Source organism: Rhea pennata, chromosome 4 (assembly GCF_028389875.1).
Source record: "Rhea pennata isolate bPtePen1 chromosome 4, bPtePen1.pri, whole genome shotgun sequence".
NCBI classification, from domain to species: Eukaryota; Metazoa; Chordata; class Aves; order Rheiformes; family Rheidae; genus Rhea; species Rhea pennata.
Genome location: NC_084666.1, coordinates 26,343,286 through 26,355,637, shown reverse-complemented (window position 1 = coordinate 26,355,637; position 12,352 = coordinate 26,343,286). Strand labels below are relative to the sequence as shown.

The following is a 12,352-nucleotide window of genomic DNA, read 5'->3' as shown; positions in this document are numbered from 1 at the left end:
TTACTAAACTGAAAAAGCTGAACGACTTTCTCTGCAACTTATAAACCTATCTTGTGATCTCACCTGATCATTGTAGTATGCAGTGTAATATGTAGGAACATACAGCTCTGTATGTATTGTTCATAACAATGATTATGAACATCTACAATGTTAAATATTCATGTAATTTTGCCTAATGACATTTAGTATGGAAAGCAAAGCAGTAGTGAAAGTGAAAGCTGATTCATGAGGTTTTTTAGAAATATTTCTGTTCATCTGTTGCCACTTAAAATTCAGGCCATGGTAGTTATGATCATAGTTTAGCTTTCAGAGGCTTTTCAGTCAAAGGCTAAATGGAATGGCTTTAGGCTAGCCCATACCATAAAATTTTTATTCTCACTGGTCTGGCAACCAATAACTACTCAATAGACCTGAAGATTTGGCTTCATTCTGCTGTAATCTTGAGGGCATGACTCAGGACTCTGGGAGCAGAAACACATACTATTGCTGATGATCCTCTGTAGAAAAAAGGAAGACTTCACATACAAAGAACTAATAAAGGTTACCCCTATAAACAACAAATCTTCTTTATAAAGAACGTAGAAACATATTTTTCAGAGTTCATAACATGGTCAGTGGTCTAAGTTTAAATGTCTCCAATGATCAAACCAGTAGAAGTTTACTATAAACGGATTTTTATTGATTGAACTGGATAAACAGATTAATTTTTAAAAAATCGTATTACAAACTGCTGCAGTACCATAAAATGAGGCTGCACATGTGGACACACCGTTCTTAGCCTGCACAGCTCCTGCAGCGCTGTAAGCCGTTCTCATTGCAAGCGGTACACTTGAGAGCCTTGAATGAGTCTGTAAAACAGTTCCGAAACACGGACATCTTGCTCCCATGGCACACTGAGCACGGAAGGAAACCAAAGCCCCCACAAGAGGGGCACTCGTGGGGATGCTGGACTTTCTGCTCGAAAAAGAAAGTGAGAAAAACAAATATGTTACTTCATCAACTACCATAAGCTCCAGGAGAATGAGGGCTCCAGGACAACTGAGCAGACACATTCTGGTACCCTTTTTGAGAAATATCCACCACCTCTTCCCAAGGTCTAGCACCATGCAACACCAATAAATTTGCCTTTTCAGACACATATGTAGTGGTCAGATAGGCTTATTGCTGGTTCATTCATCTAGCACAATATATCTTAGTAGCCTGAGTTCACACTTTCCAAAATAACTATCTAAGTAATAGCCTGTGTACATTACTCTAATGTCATGTTAGGTCTAGATCAACTCGATCAGGTATTTTTAATCAGTTCTAAACTCCAGGCAGTTTATGTTGACATTATATTGTATCTCGTATATGTTGAAATATAATGGCTTTTATAATTTGCATGCTTATGCTGAATTACTATTATTCCTATTAGAGCTGATCAAAAGAGCGATTCATAGCTTCTGACAAGGGGTGCTTGAGGAAAAAAGGGTGTATTCAAATTTGTGCATGTAGAACAGTTAAGCTTTAAACTATAAAAGAGAAAGATCATCATTCTCAACCATTATTCTAGGAGAAAAATGCTGCAAGTAAGGTTTGGGCTTCTTTAATTGTCCTAATTTCTGAGTAAAACAATAATTTTAATTTATTTTGTATTAGATTATAATAATGGAGAATAAAGGAAGAGATTTCAAAGACATTTTAATTTTTTCCCACTGAAAATGTTGCTAGTTTATTTAATGATTGCCTTAAAGTTCTGTATCAGAGAAATTAAAGATACAACATATTGGGTACTTACCACAGCACAGATATGTGGCTTTATTGTTGAGTAAAGACTTAGATTTATTTAAAAAGGAAGAAAAGTAATTCATACAATCCCTGCTAGTGTTTTTTTGAGGAATTATGCATCATTAAAAAATTATTTGTAAAGTATTACTACTAGATAATACTAAAACATGTTCAGAAAACATAGCCTTTTCTGTAGCTTTATCAGAAAAATTGAAAAGAGTGTGACAAAACTGCTAAAAACTGTTAAACTATTAACAACTCAGATCAATATGCAAACCTACTAAAAAAAAGACATGGTAGAATATGAGGAAGGGAAGATTCTTAGCTGAAGTCAGGCACTTTGGCTTCCTGGAGGTCCATATCAGCTTGATATAGTAGAAAATCTGTCTCATGGAGCTTTAATCTACAAATATTTATTTTCAAATGTGTGTGACATATAGTACAATGCAGATTTCTCCAAAATATAAAGTGTGCTCCAGAAGGACTAGTGAGTTGTTGCAGTGCCCAGTAGGGACAGTCCAGGGCATCGTTACGAGTGCTGATGAACGGGAAAAAGGCTGAAGCACCTCTTGTGTTAGGCGATGCAGGAGTCTTATTGCTGCTGCCATCCTGGAGAATCCTTCTGCTCTGAATCTTTGCTGTCTAGTAGAAGTATCTTCCTACTGTTTCACTTGTCTGTACTACTCATACAGCATTATTTGGGCTGATGCACAGCAGTAGCAATATGAATTTCTCTAAGATGGCAAATTTTGGTCTTATTAACTCTGTGAAACATTTGCACAAACTTTTCTGCCATCAGATACAAAGGATCTGCTTTGTATTTGATGGGTCCATTAGTTTATCCTTATGCATAAGCATAAAAGATAGTATGACTAATAAACCATTCAATATATACCTTTATCAAAAAAAATCAAAATCATGTGGGAATCCTTTTATGTGGGACAAGCAAGCTAGAAATGCAGTAGCATGTTAGTATCAGAAAATCCTTTTTCTTTTGTAATTAATCTCAAAATGTTAAGAGAATAATATTTTTAATTATTAAATTCATTATTGCTTAGGTTTGTAAATAACTACCTCTACGTGCAGTTAAAAGAGCTAACAAAAAACAAATACAAAGTTATTTTAGCTTAGTTCCTTGAAAAATGACTATTTCCTTCTTGAAGAAATGACATTTTGTGTAACCATGCTCTATCTTCAATGATGAAGAAACATGGCTGTCCCTTGCAGCTGTAGTAAAGGCATTTTTTAATAAAAAAACAACAAGCAATAACATGTGTTTGAAGTAGTGATGGTAGTCAGTTAGCAGTTATCATAGTCTGCTGTAGCCTGGCCTTGTCTGTTTTTTAGAAGTATTTTCTGTCCCAAGATTAGGACAGACATTGGGCTAAGTACTGGCATTATAGGACTCCTCAAAGTTAGAATTTGGGGATAATTCATTCCAAAGCAATGAAAAATATTAAGGAAGTTTATTACCCATCCTGTCTGGTCTCAGTCAGGCAACAATAATGCTGCATACATTAATCTTATGTATAAGTTTGTTTAACTGTGTCTGGTTATACATTAAATGGAAGACTCAGCATGTTTTTCTGTAATTATACAGAAATATATGCACTGAGACAAAGGAGAATTTGCTGAGTTAAGGAACATAAGGGACAAATGCAGAAGGTAGAACCTGTTCTGCAAGGGACATTTATATCTCCAAAAAAGATGATGCAGTCCATAGTTTACTGTGTGGTGTTAAACCTACCTGCTGAATAAGACAGAGGTGAATAACCCTTGGCCTCAAGCCGACTGGAACTTTAGGAGCTCTCCAGGAAAGAGAATGGCTATAAGAAACCAATACGCTTCACAGAAAGAGTGAATCTTTGATGGATGTGATGTAAAATGTATGGTATACAAAGGGTTACTGAAAGCATCTTACGAAAACATCTGCTGCAGGCTGGCTAAATGCAGGGAAAGAAAGCTTTTATATTTAATCTTAGGGCTAAATTGACTAGATGTAGCTTTCTTTTACTCCTTCATCACTGTCTTTCACAAATATCATCTCCATGTTATCTATTTTTAATGTTGAAGTTACATACTTCTTATGTTTGTATGCTATCTTAATTTGGTTAGGGATGATTTCAAGATAAACAGATAATAGCACAACACTCCTTTTCTAAGGACACAGCTATCCACGTAACACAGATGTTATGATGCACATCCTCCCAAAATGTTCTTTGTTGCAGGATATCCAAAGGAAAACACAAAATGCTTTGGGCAGCCAATATCACAAGATCAGCGGAAAAATGATGACCAGTAAGCTTATGGCAAAGGATAGTAAACCTGCACTTAGGTGTCCCCAGGAAGAGTGCATCAACTGTTCATAACAAAAGATAAACCTGCCTCAGAAAATTTGAAATGGTAAGATGAACTATGAGTCAGAGAAAGGCATAATTTGCACCCTGTGATTTGAAATTTGTGTAATTTGACACTTTTAGCATCTGCTTATATTTTCTAGGTGTCAGGCTTTAGGTCTAGCCAGAATATAGGAGATTAGCAAGTTCCAGGCACAGTCACTGCAGTACACAGAGTAGTGGTGGAGCATCCACAGAGCAGGCCTGACTTTTCCACAGCATAGTGAGGAATAAATCCTAAAGATGAAGTCAAAAATTATGAAAAAGAGAAAACTACTTGCCTTTCCTACTGTGGCAAAATCAAGAGAAAACAGAGACGCATGTTTGGTTTTGATGTTATGGCCACCCACGTCTCCTAAAACTTAATGGGCTGTGATAGTATCTTATCACTCATTCAAAGAGCAAAACCAAAATGGCATTTCAGATCATCAGTTTGCATCAGAGGGAAAGAAACTGGTTAAAATAAAGTTCTCCATTGCACATATTCAAAATATTTTCCTTATGTTTGCAGAAATACAATTACCTCAATTTTGGTTAAGAGATCCTGCAGTTCCCCAGATTCATTCATTAGCAAAATTTTCTCAGCACCCTATTAGTAAGAAGAAGAAAAAGGTCAACCAGCTTAGCATGAAAAAACAGAGATGATTAGAAGATTTGGTCTGAAAATCTAAGCAGTCTGAGACAAATTTGATTCAAATTAAGTATTTTGCAATTAGGTCAACCTTAGGAAAGCTAGAAGGGGAGAAGAATCTAAACCTAGTTCTGACAGAATTGTCCAAGGTTAGTTATCGAGAGTCATATTGCATTTGTAACAGGTGACAGCTTAGGAATTGTGATTTCATTCATTTTATTTTACAGGGTACGTTTTCTGACAAAATAAAAAATATGTTTAGTTACCATGTAAAACGTTACTATTATATAAATATACAACACATCAGAGAATGCAGCAAAATGAGAGGAGGAAATTGTATTTCAAATATTCTGACAATTCAGGATAGAATTAAGATATGATATGCCTAATGTATAAGAGAAAGAGAATAAGGGCAATGAAAATGCTGTAACAACATTAAAGTCAGACACAACAGTGAATAATAATAATTTAGTCTGAGTACATTAGGCCTCTGAGGGGTTCTGTGATCTGAACCAAGACAGTTTTGAAGTAGTTTTTCTTTTCTTCCTTCTGAAAGTAAACGTTCAGAGATTATTGCAGACAAAATGAAATTGTCAAAGATGATATAAAACTTTTTTTCTCTTTTCTTCTAATTGCTGAGGGCCAATCTTATGCTTCAGTTATGTAACCATATGTATCAAATACAAAATATTACTTACAAGCACTTTTGATCAGTGGATCTCAAGAAACCTGCAGCAGGCAAGGAGACTGAGGTGCGCGCAGGGCGAGAGCACTGCTCTCCCCGTTAACATGAGGTCCAGGCCGCTGAGGAGCATGTGGATCACACACAGCTCAGCAGTGCTTATTACTTGTGTTGGACTGTTCATGGTGCCTTGCTGGCTGCAGCGTGGTTCCCAGCCTGAGCCATTGTGCCTCCAATTTTCCTTTTCGAGTTTGGAAAGCCACGGCCACAAAAGCAGTCCCACTTCTTTGCTGAGAAGGAAATGAGGCCACAAGCAGGCAAAGAGCTGCAAGAGCAGGCAAAGAGCAGGCAAAGAGCTGCAAGCAGGCAAGCTGCACACACCACTGACTAGTTATTAGGAGGCTGCTGAGTGAGGCCCAGAGCAGGCGCAGTGGCTATACCAAAGCATGAACACAGTGTGCCCAAGAGCCACTCCTGTGTCTAGCCTGAAAGTTGACAAAGAGCAGCAGAAGCACTGCAAAGGATTTCATGTGACACTCTAGCAAGATTAGTTTCCCTGCACAAAGTCTTTTTACTCTGGCTTTGTACAAAGAAAAGCGCTTTTGACTCAGTGTTCAAAGATACACTAAATAGCTCCTTTGCTGACTGCTTTACCATGTTCATTGTCTCTTATTCACAGGCAGTTTATAATTACAGTATTACATCTCATTTAAAAAGTAAAGTATTAATATTTCAGGGGATGTGAGTGGCACTTTTGCAGTGACTGCTACTCTATTATGTCACATTCAAAGAGATTTAAAAAGAGAAGAATCTACAAAATAATTAGTAGTGGTTAATTAGTCACAGAAGAAGATGAGAGACTTAGATCTGCTAGCCTTGCTTGTGCTGAGTCCTCCTCTATCAAAGGCTATTATAGAGGGCAGACACAGAACATACCAGCTTCTACATATGCATTATGGCCCTCTGTGCCCCAGCAGAGTAGTATTTAGCAGTCTAGCAGTCTCTTCACGCTTGCCCTCTAATCCCTCTTTGCTTTCACTCAGAACGGGCAAGAGGAGTGATTGGCACAATAAAGGAAGGGTTGGCCAAAAAGGACCACAGAGCATTAGCTCAGGGCTTGTATGCACTACAGTGGCTTGAGACAAAGCTTGCCCTGCTCGTGCAATGCAGAGACGTTAAGGATTTGCAGCTTCACTGATGTAATTATAGCACTGCAAATTCCCTAATCTAGACAAGCCCTGATTTGCCCTCATTTAGGAAAGGATCTGCTCTCTGTGGTAACAGTTGGCAAGAAAATTGTTCCTATGACTTCTGTTCCTTGTTACAAGGATACTGTGTTATAAAGCTGAATGGCTTTTACAGCACTATAATTAAAAGTTTCACAGGTTTTCCATTATAGATCCATATTTTGAAGGATTTATATTTCAAATGACATTCAGTTAGCATTATCATCTAGCTGTGCTATTTCCGAAATGGAAAGTCTCATTACTATGGCTTTAAAATAAAAAAACAAACTTCTAAATGGCTAGCAACATTTTTAAGTGTTTCAATATGTCTTTTTACAAATAGTGTCTGCCTCAGGTGAAATTTTAATGAGAAGTATTTTACAGAGGCTAACCCACCCTTTGGGTCTGCTAGTCTTAATACGCAGCGTGTGTAATTCATAATGCTATTACAGAAAGCAGCTGTTACTTCAGTCTGATAGCTGCTTTCTGACCAGAAAATGATGCCTTTCTTTTTATTCTTAGATTGTGTTCAGTCCAACAGGATGAAAAACACTTAGAGAATCCATCCTTCCTAAGACTAGTATAAGGAACACTACTGGGAGTAGTACCGCCGTAATGTTTGCAGAAGCAACAGAGATAGCGCCCTAGATACATATGTCCAGGAGTAAGTGGAGTGAGGTTTCAGCTTCATATTAAGCAGGTAGATTCCAGACACCAGCTTTTAAGCATTGATCTTTTAATTTAAGTAGTTTTCTACTGTTGTGGAGGAACCCAGGGGCTGTAATCAGGTCTTAGACCTTCTTTTTGACAAACAAAATCCAAGGTCCACTAAGTTCCCAATTGCCCAGCTCTGTCACAGCATTAAACCAGTTTGTTGATCACCCATTGTGGATGTAAGCAGTTACCATTTTCATGATGTAATTCCTCATCAAGGAATATTCCTAGATATATGCCCTAGTGCTTTGCTGTATTAGAAAGCCTGTTGATTTCAGGAAGCTGTCCCTCTTCTATGTCCTTCCTTATATACAGGCAAAGCTGAATATAAGATGCAACCTTGAATGAGGATGGGAGGTGAAGCAACTGCGACCACTGTGCAAGAGAAGTGGGTTTATGAAAGTAGGGAACATATGAAAGTAGGGAATACATGAACCCAAACAGACACATTTGCTGTGCAGGTAACTTCCCTTATCTCATTAAAAACAAACTTTTGCTAAATTAATGACAGAGGCTCTAGCATCTTGCTAAAGCAAAAGCATGCAACCACATCTTACCGTTACTATACATGCCATTTTTTTCACTGTGGTTTACCAAGAAAACAGACAGCGTATAGTTCTGTCCTTGCCCACAGCTCACATACTCCTCAGCCTACAATGCTACACCTCTCACAGGGACATCACTCCTGGCAGCAGACAGGCACGAAATTTGATTAAATAACTGTAAATCTTCCCATAAACCAAGAAAGCTGTAAATATGTTATAGTACAAAGACCAGAAATGTCAGATTTCTAAAACACCAGATTTCTTTGTAAGAGAACATACCATTAAACCTTGCTCTCCCAGAGATGCTAAACTCAAACAAGTGGAAAAATAGGAAGTGACCTGCATGCAGTAATTGCACAATTTTGTTGTCCATAGAGCCATTCATATCCACCCTGTTAAATGAAAGCCAGGAGAACATGCTCACTCTAACAAAGTACAGAGATATTTGAGGGAAACTAATCTCATGTGGCCACTGGAAAGAAGCAACAGAAGAAACTATTACAATTTCTATAGCAGAATAATATGTTACAAGAATATTTTCTAAAAATCAATTACAAAAATAGCCTCATCATTCTCAGGAAGTAATCATAACCAATGAGTCAAATAAAATATTTTACTGCAAATCTCATGCTACTGTAGATTCATTAGAGCTGGGAAAATTAAGTAGGAAATTGTTTCTTCAGGAAAAAGAAATAAAAATTATTGAATATATGTATTTGAATATGATTCAATTAGTTTTTAACAGCAGATGAATACTGGAATTCAATCACATATTGAAAATGAAAAAATAAAGCAAAACAAATGTATTTTTAAGTTATTATTTAGTGAGTTAAATCTGAATACCAAGGATGACTCTATTTTGAATTTTTATGTGCATTGCTTTCCCCATCTCCCAGCAGAGTGGGAGTCGGTATAACATAAGTCTCTAATCATCATGAGTACCTTTGTAAAAGAGTAAATGAATGCTTCATTTCTTTTCTGTATTGCTTTCTTTTCTCTGGAAATCATTTTTTATTCTGCTTCAGTGTCCCAGCAGATGGCATAATTCCATTTCAGATGAGACGGCCTCAGGTGAAAAGGGAGGATTAGATCAGCTGGTAAAGAGCATGTAGCAGAAAGAACCTAGAATTTCCTAACAGATTTTTCTAGACAGCGTATGTCAAGAAATACAATGATTTGACCCTGAAAAAAAAAAAATAGATTAAAAACCCCGCTATACTGCAGTATGCAGCACTTGACTTCACAGGGAGTAACTATGATTTTTCTGTCGCTTCTGCTCAAGTAGCCAGTTCACTTCATTTCCCCTATGTAGGCAATGATAAATTCCATAGCATTGTGAAGATTTATCCACACAGCTTACACCAACCTACCAATCTTGCCAGCACTTCTGAATGGCTCAGATAGTGTACTCTGTCACACGCCATGTTCTGGTGCTTTATTGCTACATTTATCTCATTAAAAATAATCTTGTCCCCCTTCAAAACTGTTCATATTTTAATTGTTTTTTTTTCCCTCCCTTTCGCTCATTAAAAGGTGCTTGGCTCAAAATAGATTCTTCTTTGTATTGTTACATGAAATCTCCATTAGGGAGGGATTTGCCGGAAAATAAATATTTGAAACAGAAAAAAAAAAGAGAGAATATTGTGTGGTTAATTTACTGACACTCCAGGCTTCTGGATTCCTGTGTTGCATTTGCAATCAGAAGACAGTCCTCTAAAAGGTAGTATAGAAATGTCCACTGCTACGGAAACAGAATTCTGTAATTAGAACCCAAAGAAACACACTCTAATGGTACACAAACCCACGCAGGACCCAGCCAACCTAATACATTTGAGGTTACTGAAGCACTGCCTTTTTAAGGTGCCACATCCATGATGCACTGGAATATCTGGAGAGGGATTGCTTCATTGTCACATCATGGAAGGGTAGTTAAACATTTGTGACCTTCTTGATATGCCAAGTGTCCCCCACCGATTTGTTTCACTTTCTAAACGATCAAATGTTAGTCTCTATTATGAAGTCATGTTAGAGCAATAAAATAAAAACTGCAGTAAAATACCACTTTTTGCCTCACTTAAGAGTGCCTGTGGACACATGCCCCTTGCCAGTGCAATGCAAAGTTCACCATCAGCCTCTGCCTTCCCCTTCCCTCTGGAGAGCCTCAGCGTTCCCTGTGTTCAGCCCCAGTGGACCTCCTGGGGTTACCTCTGCTCACATAAAACTCCATTCTCCCATTCTGGTTCATCCCAACTAAAGCCCATTATCAAGTGATCGAATGAGTAGCCACAGCAAAGAGGTAAAGCAGATGTGACACTCCCCCCCCCCCCCCCATATGGCGATAATTAGCAGAAAGCCACACAGGGCAGAAACCGTGCTGTGATCACAGGCAAGGGCACCCACAGCTGCAGAGCGAAGAGGTGCCACCATCCTTGCCATCCACGATGTTCCCTGTGAGGCAGAGCAGGCTTCTCCTGAACTCCTTGCCCACAAAGCAGTTTCTCTATAAATAATAATGCTGTTGCATGGAATAACTTTAATTCCCCCACCCCCCCGCCCGGGCTAAAGTTTCCTCCATTTACCCACATTGTGCTTCATCAATTTAATCAAAACAAATATCTTCCACCTCCCTCCCTCCACTGCCAAGTTTGATATTGTCCTGCTTCTTACCAGACAAAAACTTTTCGTGTTGAATAATATGAATAGAATTGCCATGCTGTAATAAATGTCTATAAACCAGAATATTCCATCACAACACCAAATTCTTTCTTCATTTTTTTACCTACTGGGGTCAGCAGGTAGTTTGACATCCAGATTTGTCGCTCCAACAGACAACTGGCTTCCTAATTCATCTCCTTTCTTTCATTTTCTATGCCTCTCCAAAATATCTTATACAATACCGAAATGGCTTTAATAAGTCTTTATTGCTTGTTACATTATTGCTCCTCTGTCAAGAAACAAGTTTCACATGGTCTTCTAAAACAGAGAAGTGGTGAATTAATGGGCTATCCATCATACCAAAATGACTATGCAAATAATATATTCAAAACATTTCAGTATTTAACTGATTTCCTCTGACAAACTGATCATACAAAGACTGATGTTTTCTTGAACTTGGTCATAACTCACTTTTTCTTTACTTTTACCATCACAATTAGGAGAGCAACTCTTAGTCTGAAACAAGTTGAATTTTAAGCTGCTTTCAAATGAAGTATATTTCTGCTCCTGACTGGCTAGATAACTCTCTGACTCAGATCACAGAGTAACAGGACAGAATATAAAAATATTCTTTAGTATGAATTAAACGCATTATCTGCTAATATTCTAAACGTAACTGCTTTTGCAGCTGTTGCAACTCTGGTGAGCATACGTGCCAGGAAGCCCATTTGTTAAACTGCTCAGAGGAACCAGCCTCAGACAGTGCACAGCCAGATTAAAAAGTGTGCTAGGAAGGGAAAAGGAAGGAAAGGCAGAAAGGTTCAGTGTTTGTGCAGGACCAATATTAATTATGTGCTTTTGTTGATTATATCCCATTTAATTGTTTAAATCTATAATAAAGATGAAAATGTTAAGCAACACAAATAAAACAACCCCGCTGTGTTTAAATATAGCTTGCCTTCAAAAATCACAGTCTTGCTGTTGGTGCTAATTACAAGTTCTTTACCAATTGAGATATATAACAAATACCTTTTCTGAGCTCTCAAGCTGTTCTGTTTGTGTCATTTTCAGATTTTTTTTTTCTAACTCTGATTTTTGAGTTTCTGAGAAACACGTTCCTACAGCGCAGGCTGGTCATAATGAAAAGGTGGTCTCAAGTATCAGTTGGCTTTTAACTCCAGAGTACTGGAATCCAAATGTGGATTATAATTTTCTGTTTGGAGTTTATGTTTCACAACAGAGCACAGTTATACTGTTTTTCTCTCTTTTAGGAGCAGTTTTTTCTAAAACCAAGTATTAACCGTTTCTGTACCCAAAACAATGTTCAGCTGATTACTTATGACTGGTAAAGACTACATCATTTAAAATTCCGTGCATGCTCAAAGTCTCAAGACTCAGCTATTAGACACTTTCATATTCAAACACAGATACTATTTAATAACAGTTTTACACTAACTGTATTTAGCTTCCTGAGTCATAGGTTCTCACGAATATGAAGAAAAAATCCATTTATCTAGATTTTCATGGCTTAAACTATAAACTATTTTTTAAGAGACAGAGGATAGCTCAGCCTGTATTGCCACTTCTTATCTACCTCCCAATAGCCTTTTTCCAGGCTGTGTGTTGCATTCACCTGTTGTGTCCTTGGATCAAGCATATCAGCATAGATTTGGGCACAAGGGCATCTCTGTCTTTGATTGTTCTCATCATTCCATCACTGCCAACAATTTTCTTAA

The 12,352-nt window shown here is 37.6% G+C and overlaps 1 protein-coding gene across 1 annotated transcript in view; it reads right to left on the bottom strand.

Moving 5' to 3' along the window:
- Window positions 1–774: 774 nt before the first annotated feature.
- Window positions 775–12,352, bottom strand: part of GRXCR1 (glutaredoxin and cysteine rich domain containing 1) — a 38,746-nt gene continuing 27,168 nt past the window's right edge. Inside the window, exons 5-6 of the mRNA XM_062574785.1 lie at window positions 4,687–4,752; window positions 775–954 (exon numbers count right to left, since the gene is read on the bottom strand). Of these exons, the coding sequence (XP_062430769.1) occupies window positions 775–954; window positions 4,687–4,752 (246 nt within the window). The remainder of the gene's footprint in view (window positions 955–4,686; window positions 4,753–12,352) is intronic.